At 43.2% G+C, this 19,566-nt stretch overlaps 1 protein-coding gene across 1 annotated transcript in view; it reads right to left on the bottom strand.

Annotated features, from left to right (window-relative positions):
• The window catches only part of LOC133555734 (inactive rhomboid protein 1-like), a 68,341-nt gene that overhangs the window by 30,191 nt on the left and 18,584 nt on the right, over positions 1-19,566 (bottom strand). The window contains 6 exon segments of the mRNA XM_061905044.1: positions 585-648; positions 8,434-8,534; positions 8,602-8,763; positions 8,893-8,967; positions 12,964-13,075; positions 13,140-13,391. Coding sequence (XP_061761028.1) covers positions 585-648; positions 8,434-8,534; positions 8,602-8,763; positions 8,893-8,967; positions 12,964-13,075; positions 13,140-13,391 — 766 coding nt within the window.

Below are 19,566 nucleotides of genomic sequence, written 5' to 3'. Positions count from 1 at the left end.
CACACTAATAAAAGCAATAGTATTATGTTGTACAGTGTGTTGTCCCACATTGTCCCATTAGCCACAAACACACTAATAAAAGCAATAGTATTATGTTGTACAGTGTGTTGTCCCACATTGTCCCATTAGCCACAAACACACTAATAAAAGCAATAGTATTCTGTTGAACAGTGTGTTGTCCCACATTGTCCCATTAGCCACAAACACACTAATAAAAGCAATAGTATTATGTTGTACAGTGTGTTGTCCCACATTGTCCCATTAGCCACAAACACACTAATAAAAGCAATAGTATTCTGTTGAACAGTGTGTTGTCCCACATTGTCCCATTAGCCACAAACACACTAATAAAAGCAATAGTATTATGTTGTACAGTGTGTTGTCCCACATTGTCCCATTAGCCACAAACACACTAATAAAAGCAATAGTATTCTGTTGAACAGTGTGTTGTCCCACATTGTCCCATTAGCCACAAACACACTAATAAAAGCAATAGTATTATGTTGTACAGTGTGTTGTCCCACATTGTCCCATTAGCCACAAACACACTAATAAAAGCAATAGTATTATGTCCTTGCACTCACAGGCCACTTGGTGATGTCATCAGGCCACTCGTGAGGAGAGACAGAGGCCGGCTCCACACAGATCCTGGAAGAACAACAAAGAAATACTAACTGTGTACAATGATGTACATTACTGTACAGTATTATACAATGTAATGATGTACTTTAGTGTATAGTGATGTACAATGATGTATAACAGTGTATATTGGTGTACAATAATGTACAGTATAGTGATGTACAATGATGTATAACAGTGTATATTGGTGTACAATAATGTACAGTATAGTGATGTACAATGATGTATAACAGTGTATATTGGTGTACAATAATGTACAGTATAGTGATGTACAATGATGTATAACAGTGTATATTGGTGTACAATAATGTACAGTATAGTGATGTACAATGATGTATAACAGTGTATATTGGTGTACAATAATGTACAGTATAGTGATGTACAATGATGTATAACAGTGTATATTGGTGTACAATAATTAACAATATAATGATGTATGTTGAGGTACAATGATGTACAGTATAATGATGTACATTAGTGTACAATATTATACAATATAATGATGTACGTTAGTGTATAATGATGTACATACCCCGTTTCCATATGAGTTGGGAGATTGTGTTCGATGTAAATATAAACAGAATACAATGATTTGCAAATCCTTTTCAAGCCATATTCAGTTGAATATGCTACAAAGACAACATATTTCATCTTCAAACTGCAAATAATCATTAACTTTAGAATTTGATGCCGGCAACACGTGACAAAGAAGTTGGGAAAGGTGGCAATAAATACTGATAAAGTTGAGGAATGCTCATCAAACACTTATTTGGAACATCCCACAGGTGTGCAGGCTAATTGGGAACAGGTGGGTGCCATGATTGGCTATAAAAGCAGCTTCCATGAAATGCTAATTAATTCACAAACAAGGATGGGGTGAGGGTCACCACTTTGTAAGCAAATAGTCAAACAGTTTTAGAACAACATTTCTCAACGAGATATTGCAAGGAATTTAGGGATTTTACCATCTACAGTCCGTAAAATCATCAAAAGGTTCAGAGAATCTGGAGAAATCACTGCACGTAAGCCATGATATTATGGACCTTTGATCCCTCAGGCGGTACTGCATCAAAAACAGACATCAGTTTGTAAAGGATATCACCACATGGGCTCAGGAACACTTCATAAAACCACTGTCAGTAACTACAGTTGGTCGCTACATCTGTAAGTGCAAGTTAAAACTCTACTATGCAAAGCCAAACCCATTTATCAACAACACCCAGGAAAGCCGCCGGCTTCGCTGGACCCGAGATCATCTAAGATGGACTGATGCAAAGTGGAAAAGTGTTCTGTGGTCTGATGAGTCCACATTTCAAATTATATTTGGAAACAGAGGACGTGGTGTCCTCCGGAACAAAGAGGAAAAAAATCATTCGGATTGTTACAGGCGCAAAGTTGAAAAGCCAGCATGTGTGATGGTATGGGGGTGTATTAGTGTGTTGTAGTCAGCATGTGTGATGGTATGGGGGTGTATTAGTGTGTTGTAGTCAGCATGTGTGATGGTATGGGGGTGTATTAGTGTGTTGTAGTCAGCATGTGTGATGGTATGGGGGTGTATTAGTGTGTTGTAGGCAGCATGTGTGATGGTATGGGGGTGTATTAGTGTGTTGTAGTCAGCATGTGTGATGGTATGGGGGTGTATTAGTGTGTTGTAGTCAGCATGTGTGATGGTATGGGGGTGTATTAGTGTGTTGTAGTCAGCATCTGTGATGGTATGGGGGTGTATTAGTGTGTTGTAGTCAGCATGTGTGATGGTATGGGGGTGTATTAGTGTGTTGTAGTCAGCATGTGTGATGGTATGGGGGTGTATTAGTGTGTTGTAGTCAGCATGTGTGATGGTATGGGGGTGTATTAGTGTGTTGTAGTCAGCATGTGTGATGGTATGGGGGTGTATTAGTGTGTTGTAGTCAGCATGTGTGATGGTATGGGGGTGTATTAGTGTGTTGTAGTCAGCATGTGTGATGGTATGGGGGTGTATTAGTGTGTTGTAGTCAGCATGTGTGATGGTATGGGGGTGTATTAGTGTGTTGTAGTCAGCATGTGTGATGGTATGGGGGTGTATTAGTGTGTTGTAGTCAGCATGTGTGATGGTATGGGGGTGTATTAGTGTGTTGTAGTCAGCATGTGTGATGGTATGGGGGTGTATTAGTGTGTTGTAGTCAGCATGTGTGATGGTATGGGGGTGTATTAGTGTGTTGTAGTCAGCATGTGTGATGGTATGGGGGTGTATTAGTGTGTTGTAGTCAGCATGTGTGATGGTATGGGGGTGTATTAGTGTGTTGTAGTCAGCATGTGTGATGGTATGGGGGTGTATTAGTGTGTTGTAGTCAGCATGTGTGATGGTATGGGGGTGTATTAGTGTGTTGTAGTCAGCATGTGTGATGGTATGGGGGTGTATTAGTGTGTTGTAGTCAGCATGTGTGATGGTATGGGGGTGTATTAGTGTGTTGTAGTCATCATGTGTGATGGTATGGGGGTGTATTAGTGTGTTGTAGTCAGCATGTGTGATGGTATGGGGGTGTATTAGTGTGTTGTAGTCAGCATGTGTGATGGTATGGGGGTGTATTAGTGTGTTGTAGTCAGCATCTGTGATGGTATGGGGGTGTATTAGTGTGTTGTAGTCAGCATGTGTGATGGTATGGGGGTGTATTAGTGTGTTGTAGTCATCATGTGTGATGGTATGGGGGTGTATTAGTGTGTTGTAGTCAGCATGTGTGATGGTATGGGGGTGTATTAGTGTGTTGTAGTCAGCATGTGTGATGGTATGGGGGTGTATTAGTGTGTTGTAGTCAGCATGTGTGATGGTATGGGGGTGTATTAGTGTGTTGTAGTCAGCATGTGTGATGGTATGGGGGTGTATTAGTGTGTTGTAGTCATCATGTGTGATGGTATGGGGGTGTATTAGTGTGTTGTAGTCAGCATGTGTGATGGTATGGGGGTGTATTAGTGTGTTGTAGTCATCATGTGTGATGGTATGGGGGTGTATTAGTGTGTTGTAGTCAGCATGTGTGATGGTATGGGGGTGTATTAGTGTGTTGTAGGCAGCATGTGTGATGGTATGGGGGTGTATTAGTGTGTTGTAGTCAGCATGTGTGATGGTATGGGGGTGTATTAGTGTGTTGTAGTCAGCATCTGTGATGGTATGGGGGTGTATTAGTGTGTTGTAGTCAGCATCTGTGATGGTATGGGGGTGTATTAGTGTGTTGTAGTCAGCATGTGTGATGGTATGGGGGTGTATTAGTGTGTTGTAGTCAGCATGTGTGATGGTATGGGGGTGTATTAGTGTGTTGTAGTCAGCATGTGTGATGGTATGGGGGTGTATTAGTGTGTTGTAGTCAGCATGTGTGATGGTATGGGGGTGTATTAGTGTGTTGTAGTCAGCATGTGTGATGGTATGGGGGTGTATTAGTGTGTTGTAGTCAGCATGTGTGATGGTATGGGGGTGTATTAGTGTGTTGTAGTCAGCATCTGTGATGGTATGGGGGTGTATTAGTGTGTTGTAGTCAGCATGTGTGATGGTATGGGGGTGTATTAGTGTGTTGTAGTCAGCATGTGTGATGGTATGGGGGTGTATTAGTGTGTTGTAGTCAGCATGTGTGATGGTATGGGGGTGTATTAGTGTGTTGTAGTCAGCATGTGTGATGGTATGGGGGTGTATTAGTGTGTTGTAGTCAGCATGTGTGATGGTATGGGGGTGTATTAGTGTGTTGTAGTCATCATGTGTGATGGTATGGGGGTGTATTAGTGTGTTGTAGTCAGCATGTGTGATGGTATGGGGGTGTATTAGTGTGTTGTAGTCAGCATGTGTGATGGTATGGGGGTGTATTAGTGTGTTGTAGTCAGCATGTGTGATGGTATGGGGGTGTATTAGTGTGTTGTAGTCAGCATGTGTGATGGTATGGGGGTGTATTAGTGTGTTGTAGTCATCATGTGTGATGGTATGGGGGTGTATTAGTGTGTTGTAGTCAGCATCTGTGATGGTATGGGGGTGTATTAGTGTGTTGTAGTCAGCATGTGTGATGGTATGGGGGTGTATTAGTGTGTTGTAGTCAGCATGTGTGATGGTATGGGGGTGTATTAGTGTGTTGTAGTCAGCATGTGTGATGGTATGGGGGTGGATTAGTGTGTTGTAGTCAGCATGTGTGATGGTATGGGGGTGTATTAGTGTGTTGTAGTCAGCATCTGTGATGGTATGGGGGTGTATTAGTGTGTTGTAGTCAGCATGTGTGATGGTATGGGGGTGTATTAGTGTGTTGTAGTCAGCATGTGTGATGGTATGGGGGTGTATTAGTGTGTTGTAGTCAGCATGTGTGATGGTATGGGGGTGTATTAGTGTGTTGTAGTCAGCATGTGTGATGGTATGGGGTGTATTAGTGTGTTGTAGTCAGCATGTGTGATGGTATGGGGGTGTATTAGTGTGTTGTAGTCAGCATGTGTGATGGTATGGGGGTGTATTAGTGTGTTGTAGTCAGCATGTGTGATGGTATGGGGGTGTATTAGTGTGTTGTAGTCAGCATCTGTGATGGTATGGGGGTGTATTAGTGTGTTGTAGTCAGCATGTGTGATGGTATGGGGGTGTATTAGTGTGTTGTAGTCAGCATGTGTGATGGTATGGGGGTGTATTAGTGTGTTGTAGTCAGCATGTGTGATGGTATGGGGGTGTATTAGTGTGTTGTAGTCAGCATGTGTGATGGTATGGGGTGTATTAGTGTGTTGTAGTCAGCATGTGTGATGGTATGGGGTGTATTAGTGTGTTGTAGTCAGCATGTGTGATGGTATGGGGGTGTATTAGTGTGTTGTAGTCAGCATGTGTGATGGTATGGGGGTGTATTAGTGTGTTGTAGTCAGCATGTGTGATGGTATGGGGGTGTATTAGTGTGTTGTAGTCAGCATCTGTGATGGTATGGGGGTGTATTAGTGTGTTGTAGTCAGCATGTGTGATGGTATGGGGGTGTATTAGTGTGTTGTAGTCAGCATGTGTGATGGTATGGGGGTGTATTAGTGTGTTGTAGTCAGCATGTGTGATGGTATGGGGGTGTATTAGTGTGTTGTAGTCAGCATGTGTGATGGTATGGGGGTGTATTAGTGTGTTGTAGTCAGCATGTGTGATGGTATGGGGGTGTATTAGTGTGTTGTAGTCATCATGTGTGATGGTATGGGGGTGTATTAGTGTGTTGTAGTCAGCATGTGTGATGGTATGGGGGTGTATTAGTGTGTTGTAGTCAGCATGTGTGATGGTATGGGGGTGTATTAGTGTGTTGTAGTCAGCATGTGTGATGGTATGGGGGTGTATTAGTGTGTTGTAGTCATCATGTGTGATGGTATGGGGGTGTATTAGTGTGTTGTAGTCAGCATCTGTGATGGTATGGGGGTGTATTAGTGTGTTGTAGTCAGCATGTGTGATGGTATGGGGGTGTATTAGTGTGTTGTAGTCAGCATGTGTGATGGTATGGGGTGTATTAGTGTGTTGTAGTCAGCATGTGTGATGGTATGGGGGTGTATTAGTGTGTTGTAGTCATCATGTGTGATGGTATGGGGGTGTATTAGTGTGTTGTAGGCAGCATGTGTGATGGTATGGGGGTGTATTAGTGTGTTGTAGTCAGCATGTGTGATGGTATGGGGGTGTATTAGTGTGTTGTAGTCAGCATGTGTGATGGTATGGGGGTGTATTAGTGTGTTGTAGTCAGCATGTGTGATGGTATGGGGGTGTATTAGTGTGTTGTAGTCAGCATCTGTGATGGTATGGGGGTGTATTAGTGTGTTGTAGTCAGCATGTGTGATGGTATGGGGGTGTATTAGTGTGTTGTAGTCAGCATGTGTGATGGTATGGGGGTGTATTAGTGTGTTGTAGTCAGCATGTGTGATGGTATGGGGGTGTATTAGTGTGTTGTAGTCAGCATCTGTGATGGTATGGGGGTGTATTAGTGTGTTGTAGTCAGCATGTGTGATGGTATGGGGGTGTATTAGTGTGTTGTAGTCATCATGTGTGATGGTATGGGGGTGTATTAGTGTGTTGTAGTCAGCATGTGTGATGGTATGGGGGTGTATTAGTGTGTTGTAGTCAGCATGTGTGATGGTATGGGGGTGTATTAGTGTGTTGTAGTCAGCATGTGTGATGGTATGGGGGTGTATTAGTGTGTTGTAGTCAGCATGTGTGATGGTATGGGGGTGTATTAGTGTGTTGTAGTCAGCATGTGTGATGGTATGGGGGTGTATTAGTGTGTTGTAGTCAGCATGTGTGATGGTATGGGGGTGTATTAGTGTGTTGTAGTCAGCATGTGTGATGGTATGGGGGTGTATTAGTGTGTTGTAGTCAGCATGTGTGATGGTATGGGGGTGTATTAGTGTGTTGTAGTCAGCATGTGTGATGGTATGGGGGTGTATTAGTGTGTTGTAGTCAGCATCTGTGATGGTATGGGGGTGTATTAGTGTGTTGTAGGCAGCATGTGTGATGGTATGGGGGTGTATTAGTGTGTTGTAGGCAGCATGTGTGATGGTATGGGGGTGTATTAGTGTGTTGTAGGCAGCATGTGTGATGGTATGGGGTGTATTAGTGTGTTGTAGGCAGCATCTGTGATGGTATGGGGGTGTATTAGTGCCCAAGGCATGGGTAACTTACACATCTGTGAAGGCACCATTAATGCTGAAAGGTACATACAGGTTTTGGTACAACATGTTGTCATCCAAGCAACGTTATCATGGACGCCCCTGCTTATTTCAGCAAAACAATGCCAAGCCACGTGTTACAACAGCGTGACTTCGTAGTAAAAGAGTGTGTGTACTTTCCTGGCCCGCCTGCAGTCCAGACCTGTCTCCCATGGAAAATGTGTGGTGCATTATGAAGCGTAAAATAGGACAGTGGAGACCCCAGACTGTTGAAGGACTGAAGCTCTACATAAAACAAGAATGGGAAAGAATTCCCCTTTCAAAGCTTCAACAATTAGTTTCCTCAGTTCCCAAACGTTTATTGAGTGTTGTTAAAAGAAAAGGTGATGTAACACAGTGGTGAACATGCCCTTTCCCAACTACTTTGGCACGTGTTGCAGCCATGAAATTCTAAGTTAATTATTATTTGCAAAAAAAAAAAAAACGTTTATGAGTTTGAACATGAAATATGTTGTCTTTGTAGCATATTCAACTGAATATGGCTTGAAAAGGATTTGCAAATCATTGTATTTTGTTTATTTTTACATCTAACACAATTTCCCAACTCATATGGAAACAGGGTTTGTAGATGGTACCTGGGGTCCTGATGGTGTATTAAGGTGCATACATATTGAAGTATATAGATGGTACCTGGGGTCCTGATGGTGTATTAAGGTGCATACATATTGAAGTATATAGATGGTACCTGGGTCCTGATGGTGTATTAAGGTGCATACATATTGAAGTATATAGATGGTACCTGGGGTCCTGATGGTGTATTAAGGTGCATACATATTGAAGTATATATATAGATGGTACCTGGGGTCCTGATGGTGTATTAAGGTGCATACATATTGAAGTATATAGATGGTACCTGGGGTCCTGATGGTGTATTAAGGTGCATACATATTGAAGTATATAGATGGTACCTGGGGTCCTGATGGTGTATTAAGGTGCATACATATTGAAGTATATAGATGGTACCTGGGGTCCTGATGGTGTATTAAGGTGCATACATATTGAAGTATATAGATGGTACCTGGGGTCCTGATGGTGTATTAAGGTGCATACATATTGAAGTATATAGATGGTACCTGGGGTCCTGATGGTGTATTAAGGTGCATACATATTGAAGTATATAGATGGTACCTGGGGTCCTGATGGCAGACAGAACCATACTGCCTGTCTTTGGCGTTTAAGTGCGGCGTGCTGGAATGGCGCGGCCACTTGACCCACACAGCCAGAGTGCTCTGCAGGACACGCAGGAGAGGTAAGAATCCCTCACCCTGTCACAAGTGGCGATGTGTATCTACCCACTGAGCACTCTTCTTCTGAGGTTTGCACGCAGCCCGAGCGGTCGTTGCGCACGCAGCACGCCGAGTTGCGTTCGATGGCTCGTTTTTCCCTGATGAAGTCGTGCACTTGCTTGTCCTGCCTCATGCACGGAGAGTATTTGGCCCCCAAGTGGATCAGATCCTCCTGTGGGTTAAAGTAGAGAGGAGGATCAAGGCCACTGAGACTGCACTGCCACCTGCTGGACAAAGTGCGTCAGTGCACAGTTGCTGAGAAGTGCAGCAAAATGCAAGAGCTTCTACTTCTTGTGCTTACCGAGCTCGGCCCGATCCAGAAGTTCTCCTGCTGCACAAACTTGACATTTTCGTACACACCTTTGTTTCTTAAAACCTGGGAGGTACATAAGATCATCTTGGTTCATTCATCCAGCACAATCGTTGTCAGATGCACACAATGATGGCTTCTTCTTCTTTCACCTACTTTCTTTACCTTCTTCTGCCTGTGTTTACCTACTCTATACCATCCCTGACCTATGTTCACCTACTTTTTTAAACATCTTTCACCTGTTGACCTACTTTGTCTTACCTTCTCCTGCCTGTGTTTACCTACTCTATACCATCCCTGACCTATGTTCACCTACTTTTTTAAACATCTTTCACCTGTTGACCTACTTTGTCTTACCTTCTTCTGCCTGTGTTTACCTACTCTATACCATCCCTGACCTATGTTCACCTACTTTTTTAAACATCTTTCACCTGTTGACCTACTTCCTTTACCTTCTCTTGCCTGTGTTTACCTACTCTATACCATCCCTGACCTATGTTCACCTACTTTTTTAAACATCTTTCACCTGTTGACCTACTTTGTCTTACCTTCTCCTGCCTGTGTTTACCTACTCTATACCATCCCTGACCTATGTTCACCTACTTTTTTAAACATCTTTCACCTGTTGACCTACTTTGTCTTACCTTTTTCTGCCTATGTTTACCTACTCTATACCATCATTTACCTACCTTTTTTCAACCATCTTTTACCCATGTATACCTACTTTTGCTTTTAACCTTCTTACCACTATGTTTACCTACTCTATACCATTTCTATCTGTTTTTTTCACCTTTTTCTGCCTATTTTTGTGTACTTGTTTACCTTCTATTTTATGCCACCTTTTACCTACGTCTACCTTCTTCTGCCTGTTTATTTACTTTCTACCATATTTCACCCATGTTTACTGACTTGTTTACCTTCTTCTGCCTGTTTACCTTCTCTATACCACATGTTTCCCTACTCATTTACCTTCGTCTGCCTATGTTTACCCACTTGATGCCATCTTTGACCTATGCTTACCTTATTCTACTTAGGCTTACCAACTTTACACCATATTTGACATATGACTTGTTTACCTTCTTCTGCCTGTTTACCTTCTCTATACCACATGTTTCCCTACTCATTTACCTTCGTCTGCCTATGTTTACCCACTTGATGCCATCTTTGACCTATGCTTACCTTATTCTACTTAGGCTTACCAACTTTACACCATATTTGACATATGACTTGTTTACCTTCTTCTGCCTGTTTACCTTCTCTATACCATATTTTACCCATGTTTACCTACTTGTTTACTTTCTTCTGCCCACGTTTAGCTACTTTATAGCAACTTTGACCTGTTAAGCACCTCGTTTCCCGTCTCCTGCCTGTGTTTACCTACTCTATACCATCCCTGACCTATGTTCACCTACTTTTTTAAACATCTTTCACCTGTTGACCTACTTTGTCTTACCTTCTCCTGCCTGTGTTTACCTACTCTATACCATCCCTGACCTATGTTCACCTACTTTTTTAAACATCTTTCACCTGTTGACCTACTTTGTCTTACCTTCTCCTGCCTGTGTTTACCTACTCCATACCATCCCTGACCTATGTTCACCTACTTTTTTAAACATCTTTCACCTGTTGACCTACTTTGTCTTGCCTTCTCCTGCTCGTGTTTACCTACTCTATACCATCTTTGACCAACTTGTTTTTTACCATCTTTTACTGATATTTTTAAACTTTATTTGACCTACTTTGTTGCCTTCTTCTGCCTGTGTTTACCTACTCTATACCATCCCTGACCTATGTTCACCTACTTTTTTAAACATCTTTCACCTGTTGACCTACTTTGTCTTACCTTCTCCTGCCTGTGTTTACCTACTCTATACCATCCCTGACCTATGTTCACCTACTTTTTTAAACATCTTTCACCTGTTGACCTACTTTGTCTTACCTTCTCCTGCCTGTGTTTACCTACTCCATACCATCCCTGACCTATGTTCACCTACTTTTTTAAACATCTTTCACCTGTTGACCTACTTTGTCTTGCCTTCTCCTGCTCGTGTTTACCTACTCTATACCATCTTTGACCAACTTGTTTTTTACCATCTTTTACTGATATTTTTAAACTTTATTTGACCTACTTTGTTGCCTTCTTCTGCCTGTGTTTACCTACTCTATACCATCCCTGACCTATGTTCACCTACTTTTTTAAACATCTTTCACCTGTTGACCTACTTTGTCTTACCTTCTCCTGCCTGTGTTTACCTACTCCATACCATCCCTGACCTATGTTCACCTACTTTTTTAAACATCTTTCACCTGTTGACCTACTTTGTCTTACCTTCTCCTGCCTGTGTTTACCTACTCTATACCATCCCTGGCCTATGTTCACCTACTTTTTTAAACATCTTTCACCTGTTGACCTACTTTGTCTTACCTTCTCCTGCCTGTGTTTACCTACTCCATACCATCCCTGACCTATGTTCACCTACTTTTTTAAACATCTTTCACCTGTTGACCTACTTTGTCTTACCTTCTCCTGCCTGTGTTTACCTACTCCATACCATCCCTGACCTATGTTCACCTACTTTTTTAAACATCTTTCACCTGTTGACCTACTTTGTCTTACCTTCTCCTGCCTGTGTTTACCTACTCTATACCATCCCTGACCTATGTTCACCTACTTTTTTAAACATCTTTCACCTGTTGACCTACTTTGTCTTACCTTCTCCTGCCTGTGTTTACCTACTCTATACCATCCCTGACCTATGTTCACCTACTTTTTTAAACATCTTTCACCTGTTGACCTACTTTGTCTTACCTTCTCCTGCCCGTGTTTACCTACTCTATACCATCTTTGACCAACTTGTTTTTTACCATCTTTTACTGATATTTTTAAACTTTATTTGACCTACTTTGTCTTACCTTCTTCTGCATATGTTTACCTACTCTATACCATCCCTGACCTATGTTCACCTACTTTTTTAAACATCTTTCACCTGTTGACCTACTTTGTCTTACCTTCTCCTGCCTGTGTTTACCTACTCTATACCATCCCTGGCCTATGTTCACCTACTTTTTTAAACATCTTTCACCTGTTGACCTACTTTGTCTTACCTTCTCCTGCCTGTGTTTACCTACTCTATACCATCCCTGACCTATGTTCACCTACTTTTTTAAACATCTTTCACCTGTTGACCTACTTTGTCTTACCTTCTCCTGCCCGTGTTTACCTACTCTATACCACCTTTGACCAACTTGTTTTTTACCATCTTTTACTGATATTTTTAAACTTTATTTGACCTACTTTGTTGCCTTCTTCTGCATATGTTTACCTACTCTATACCATCCCTGACCTATGTTCACCTACTTTTTTAAACATCTTTCACCTGTTGACCTACTTTGTCTTACCTTTTTCTGCCTATGTTTACCTACTCTATACCATCATTTACCTACCTTTTTTCAACCATCTTTTACCCATGTATACCTACTTTTGCTTTTAACCTTCTTACCACTATGTTTACCTACTCTATACCATTTCTATCTATGTTTTTTTCACCTTTTTCTGCCTATTTTTGTGTACTTGTTTACCTTCTATTTTATGCCACCTTTTACCTACGTCTACCTTCTTCTGCCTGTTTATTTACTTTCTACCATATTTCACCCATGTTTACTGACTTGTTTACCTTCTTCTGCCTGTTTACCTTCTCTATACCACATGTTTCCCTACTCATTTACCTTCGTCTGCCTATGTTTACCTACTTGATGCCATCTTTGACCTATGCTTACCTTATTCTACTTAGGCTTACCAACTTTACACCATATTTGACATATGACTTGTTTACCTTCTTCTGCCTGTTTACCTTCTCTATACCATATTTTACCCATGTTTACCTACTTGTTTACTTTCTTCTGCCCACGTTTAGCTACTTTATAGCAACTTTGACCTGTTAAGCACCTCGTTTCCCGTCTTCTGCCTGTGTTTACCTACGTTGGTCTGCCGAGGTTGACCTCCTCCCTCCACACCATCATTTACCTCCGGACTGTAATCCCTTCTCACGATTGCGGACTTACAGAATCCACGGTCTCGTGCTGGGAGAAGCCCACCGGTGCGATGCCGTAGATGCAGAGCGCCAGGACCGTGATGAGCAAGTGGACAAAGGTGATCCAGTAGGTAAAAAAAGGCCTGCAGGAAGGGGAGAGTTGATGAGGTCATCCGAGGAGGTGCGTGTGCGTGTGAAAGGACGCACCTGTGGTCGTCCATGTCTTCTATCTGTCTCTTCACGTAGCTGTCGATGCGCTTGCGGTACGTGCGGTTGGTCAGCTTGCCGACCATCCCCAGTCCGTAGGGCCTCTTCTCCCGGGCGAAAAGCTTCTTGACGGGCACCACGATCCGCTGGCCGCGCCGCTGCCCGTTGATGCTCACCACCTCCTGGCGCAGGGGCACCTTCGGGGGGCCGGGTGTTCCTTCTTTGGCTTTACGCCACCCGCGCTCCAGCGGCCTGAGTGACAAAAAAGATGTGCAAGAGGTAGTGAAAAACACTTTCATGCGCTTCACTTAAATATGCTCGTGATGTCGTCATGTCATTTGCATAATTGGCCATGACACATGTGCATGCATTTGCCTCACACAAGAAAAGCTAATCTTACACACGAAACATTTCAAGCCTTTTTGTGAAGTGAATTATATTTATATAGCGCTTTTTCTCTAGTGACTCAAAGCGCTTTACATAGTGAAAGCCAAGATCTCATTTTTACATTTAAAGCAGTGTGGGTGGCACTGGGAGCAGGTGGGTCAAGTGTCTTGCCCAAGGACACAATGGCAGTGACTAGGATGGCGGAAGCAGGGATCGAACCTGCAACCCTCGACCACTCGACCAGCCCAGCTATACCGCCCCATTTGACCATTCTTTGCACCTTTACATTAGGAACCCTGAGGAAGCCAGCATTCAATTGAGATTAATACATTTATATTTAAATCTTCTTCTGTCTCACAAAAGCTTCAGTACAACTAGCTGAAAAATGCACTTCCTAGAAAACTTCAAAAAACAGAGTGGCATCCAGGGGAAGCACAGTCACAGAACTTGTGATGAACATCTCCAACCCTTTTGGATTTTTATTGAGACGAGGATTATTTATGTATTTAATATTTGTATGCTTACTATGTGATATAATTGATTTGTTCACTGCTCTGTTACAGAGAAGAAGGAAATGGGATAATATTGCTATGGTATGAAAAGGGGCAGGATTGAAGAAGTTCTGCATCTTCCTACTCCTTTTCGGACATGCTGTAATGAAATCAATCAATCAATCAATCAATGTTTATTTATATAGCCCGAAATCACTAGTGTCTCAAAGGGCTGCAGAAGTGGAACTCAAACTGAAACTGGAACTCAACTCAACTCTCCAGGGCCAATTAAACAAAGACAAGGTGGCAACTTGTCCAGGGTGTATTCCGCCTTCCGCCCGAATGCTACTAAAAAAGGCTGCAGCACCCCCGGCTCCCATGAGCCTGAGACGGACAAGCGGTAGAAAACAAATGGAAAATGTATTTTAAAAATCCTACATTTCAAGCACATTTGATGGCTGCCCAATATTTTTTTCCTTAAAGATAAAACATGAAATCCATCACTGCAGTAGTGGCTGCTAGTTGTGTGTGTGTGTGTGTGTGTGTGTGTGTGTGTGTACACATTATGATGTGTGGCTGCTAGTTGTGTGTGTGTGTGTGTGTGTGTGTGTGTGTGTGTGTGTGTGTGTGTGTGTACACATTATGATGTGTGGCTGCTAGTTGTGTGTGTGTGTGTGTGTGTGTGTGTGTGTGTGTGTGTGTGTGTGTGTGTGTGTGTGTGTGTCTACACATTATGATGTGTGGCTGCTAGTTGTGTGTGTGTGTGTGTGTGTGTGTGTGTGTGTACACATTATGATGTGTGGCTGCTAGTTGTGTGTGTGTGTGTGTGTGTGTGTGTGTGTGTGTGTACACATTATGATTTGTGGCTGCTAGTTGTGTGTGTGTGTGTGTGTGTGTACACATTATGATGTGTGGCTGCTAGTTGTGTGTGTGTGTGTGTGTGTGTGTGTGTGTGTGTACACATTATGATGTGTGGCTGCTAGTTGTGTGTGTGTGTGTGTGTGTGTGTACACATTATGATGTGTGGCTGCTAGTTGTGTGTGTGTGTGTGTGTGTGTGTGTGTGTGTGTGTGTACACATTATGATGTGTGGCTGCTAGTTGTGTGTGTGTGTGTGTGTGTGTGTGTACACATTATGATGTGTGGCTGCTAGTTGTGTGTGTGTGTGTGTGTGTGTGTGTACACATTATGATGTGTGGCTGCTAGTTGTGTGTGTGTGTGTGTGTGTGTGTGTACACATTATGATGTGTGGCTGCTAGTTGTGTGTGTGTGTGTGTGTGTGTGTGTACACATTATGATGTGTGGCTGCTAGTTGTGTGTGTGTGTGTGTGTGTGTGTACACATTATGATGTGTGGCTGCTAGTTGTGTGTGTGTGTGTGTGTGTGTGTGTGTGTGTGTGTGTACACATTATGATGTGTGGCTGCTAGTTGTGTGTGTGTGTGTGTGTGTGTGTGTACACATTATGATGTGTGGCTGCTAGTTGTGTGTGTGTGTGTGTGTGTGTGTGTACACATTATGATGTGTGGCTGCTAGTTGTGTGTGTGTGTGTGTGTGTGTGTGTACACATTATGATGTGTGGCTGCTAGTTGTGTGTGTGTGTGTGTGTGTGTGTGTGTGTGTGTGTGTGTGTGTGTGTGTGTACACATTATGATGTGTGGCTGCTAGTTGTGTGTGTGTGTGTGTGTGTGTGTGTGTGTGTGTGTGTACACATTATGATGTGTGGCTGCTAGTTGTGTGTGTGTGTGTGTGTGTGTACACATTATGATGTGTGGCTGCTAGTTGTCCTGCAAGTGTGTGTGTGTGTACACATTATGATGTGTGGCTGCTAGTTGTCCTGCAAGTGTGTGTGTGTGTACACATTATGATGTGTGGCTGCTAGTTGTCCTGCAAGTGTGTGTGTGTGTACACATTATGATGTGTGGCTGCTAGTTGTCCTGCGAGTGTGTGTGTGTGTACATTATGATGTGTGGCTGCTAGTTGTCCTGCAAGTGTGTGTGTGTGTACACATTATGATGTGTGGCTGCTAGTTGTCCTGCAAGTGTGTGTGTGTGTACACATTATGATGTGTGGCTGCTAGTTGTCCTGCAAGTGTGTGTGTGTGTACATTATGATGTGTGGCTGCTAGTTGTCCTGCAAGTGTGTGTGTGTGTACACATTATGATGTGTGGCTGCTAGTTGTCCTGCAAGTGTGTGTGTGTACACATTATGATGTGTGGCTGCTAGTTGTCCTGCAAGTGTGTGTGTGTGTACACATTATGATGTGTGGCTGCTAGTTGTCCTGCAAGTGTGTGTGTGTGTACACATTATGATGTGTGGCTGCTAGTTGTCCTGCAAGTGTGTGTGTGTGTACATTATGATGTGTGGCTGCTAGTTGTCCTGCAAGTGTGTGTGTGTGTACACATTATGATGTGTGGCTGCTAGTTGTCCTGCAAGTGTGTGTGTGTGTACACATTATGATGTGTGGCTGCTAGTTGTCCTGCAAGTGTGTGTGTGTGTACACATTATGATGTGTGGCTGCTAGTTGTCCTGCAAGTGTGTGTGTGTGTACATTATGATGTGTGGCTGCTAGTTGTCCTGCAAGTGTGTGTGTGTGTACACATTATGATGTGTGGCTGCTAGTTGTCCTGCAAGTGTGTGTGTGTGTACACATTATGATGTGTGGCTGCTAGTTGTCCTGCAAGTGTGTGTGTGTGTACATTATGATGTGTGGCTGCTAGTTGTCCTGCAAGTGTGTGTGTGTGTACACATTATGATGTGTGGCTGCTAGTTGTCCTGCAAGTGTGTGTGTGTACACATTATGATGTGTGGCTGCTAGTTGTCCTGCAAGTGTGTGTGTGTGTACATTATGATGTGTGGCTGCTAGTTGTCCTGCAAGTGTGTGTGTGTGTACATTATGATGTGTGGCTGCTAGTTGTCCTGCAAGTGTGTGTGTGTGTACACATTATGATGTGTGGCTGCTAGTTGTCCTGCAAGTGTGTGTGTGTGTACATTATGATGTGTGGCTGCTAGTTGTCCTGCAAGTGTGTGTGTGTGTACACATTATGATGTGTGGCTGCTAGTTGTCCTGCAAGTGTGTGTGTGTACACATTATGATGTGTGGCTGCTAGTTGTCCTGCAAGTGTGTGTGTGTGTACACATTATGATGTGTGGCTGCTAGTTGTCCTGCAAGTGTGTGTGTGTGTACACATTATGATGTGTGGCTGCTAGTTGTCCTGCAAGTGTGTGTGTGTGTACACATTATGATGTGTGGCTGCTAGTTGTCCTGCAAGTGTGTGTGTGTGTACACATTATGATGTGTGGCTGCTAGTTGTCCTGCAAGTGTGTGTGTGTGTACACATTATGATGTGTGGCTGCTAGTTGTCCTGCAAGTGTGTGTGTGTGTACACATTATGATGTGTGGCTGCTAGTTGTCCTGCAAGTGTGTGTGTGTGTACACATTATGATGTGTGGCTGCTAGTTGTGTGAGTGTGTACACATTATGATGTGTGGCTGCTAGTTGCAAGAGCTGTGTCCTGGAAGTGTGTGTGTGTGTGTGTGTGAGTGTGTACACATTATGATGTGTGGCTGCTAGTTGCAAGAGCTGTGTCCTGCAAGTGTGTGTGTGTGTACACATTATGATGTGTGGCTGCTAGTTGTGTGAGTGTGTACACATTATGATGTGTGGCTGCTTGTTGCAAGAGCTGTGTCCTGCAAGTGTGTGTGTGTGTGTGTGTGAGTGTGTACACATTATGATGTGTGGCTGCTAGTTGTCCTGCAAGTGTGTGTGTGTGTACACATTATGATGTGTGGCTGCTAGTTGTCCTGCAAGTGTGTGTGTGTGTGTACATTATGATGTGTGGCTGCTAGTTGTCCTGCAAGTGTGTGTGTGTGTACACATTATGATGTGTGGCTGCTAGTTGTGTGTCTGTGTACACATTATGATGTGTGGCTGCTAGTTGTCCTGCAAGTGTGTGTGTGTGTACACATTATGATGTGTGGCTGCTAGTTGTGTGTCTGTGTACACATTATGATGTGTGGCTGCTTGTTGCAAGAGCTGTGTCCTGCAAGTGTGTGTGTGTGTGTGTGTGAGTGTGTACACATTATGATGTGTGGCTGCTAGTTGTAATGCAAGTGTGTGTGTGTGTACACATTATGATGTGTGGCTGCTAGTTGTGTGTCTGTGTACACATTATGATGTGTGGCTGCTTGTTGCAAGAGCTGTGTCCTGCAAGTGTGTGTGTGTGTGTGTGTGAGTGTGTACACATTATGATGTGTGGCTGCTAGTTGTAATGCAAGTGTGTGTGTGTGTACACATTATGATGTGTGGCTGCTAGTTGTCCTGCAAGTGTGTGTGTGTGTACACATTATGATGTGTGGCTGCTAGTTGTCCTGCAAGTGTGTGTGTGTGTACACATTATGATGTGTGGCTGCTAGTTGTCCTGCAAGTGTGTGTGTGTGTACATTATGATGTGTGGCTGCTAGTTGTCCTGCAAGTGTGTGTGTGTGTGTACATTATGATGTGTGGCTGCTAGTTGTCCTGCAAGTGTGTGTGTGTGTACACATTATGATGTGTGGCTGCTAGTTGTCCTGCAAGTGTGTGTGTGTGTACATTATGATGTGTGGCTGCTAGTTGTAATGCAAGTGTGTGTGTGTGTACACATTATGATGTGTGGCTGCTAGTTGTCCTGCAAGTGTGTGTGTGTGTACACATTATGATGTGTGGCTGCTAGTTGTCCTGCAAGTGTGTGTGTGTGTACACATTATGATGTGTGGCTGCTAGTTGTGTGTCTGTGTACACATTATGATGTGTGGCTGCTAGTTGTCCTGCAAGTGTGTGTGTGTGTACACATTATGATGTGTGGCTGCTAGTTGTGTGTCTGTGTACACATTATGATGTGTGGCTGCTTGTTGCAAGAGCTGTGTCCTGCAAGTGTGTGTGTGTGTGTGTGTGAGTGTGTACACATTATGATGTGTGGCTGCTAGTTGTAATGCAAGTGTGTGTGTGTGTACACATTATGATGTGTGGCTGCTAGTTGTGTGTCTGTGTACACATTATGATGTGTGGCTGCTTGTTGCAAGAGCTGTGTCCTGCAAGTGTGTGTGTGTGTGTGTGTGAGTGTGTACACATTATGATGTGTGGCTGCTAGTTGTAATGCAAGTGTGTGTGTGTGTACACATTATGATGTGTGGCTGCTAGTTGTCCTGCAAGTGTGTGTGTGTGTACACATTATGATGTGTGGCTGCTAGTTGTCCTGCAAGTGTGTGTGTGTGTACACATTATGATGTGTGGCTGCTAGTTGTGTGTCTGTGTACACATTATGATGTGTGGCTGCTAGTTGTCCTGCAAGTGTGTGTGTGTGTACACATTATGATGTGTGGCTGCTAGTTGTGTGTCTGTGTACACATTATGATGTGTGGCTGCTTGTTGCAAGAGCTGTGTCCTGCAAGTGTGTGTGTGTGTGTGTGTGAGTGTGTACACATTATGATGTGTGGCTGCTAGTTGTAATGCAAGTGTGTGTGTGTGTACACATTATGATGTGTGGCTGCTAGTTGTGTGTCTGTGTACACAT

Source organism: Nerophis ophidion, linkage group LG07 (assembly GCF_033978795.1).
Source record: "Nerophis ophidion isolate RoL-2023_Sa linkage group LG07, RoL_Noph_v1.0, whole genome shotgun sequence".
Lineage (NCBI taxonomy): Eukaryota > Metazoa > Chordata > Actinopteri > Syngnathiformes > Syngnathidae > Nerophis > Nerophis ophidion.
This window is presented reverse-complemented; position numbering and strand designations above follow the sequence as displayed.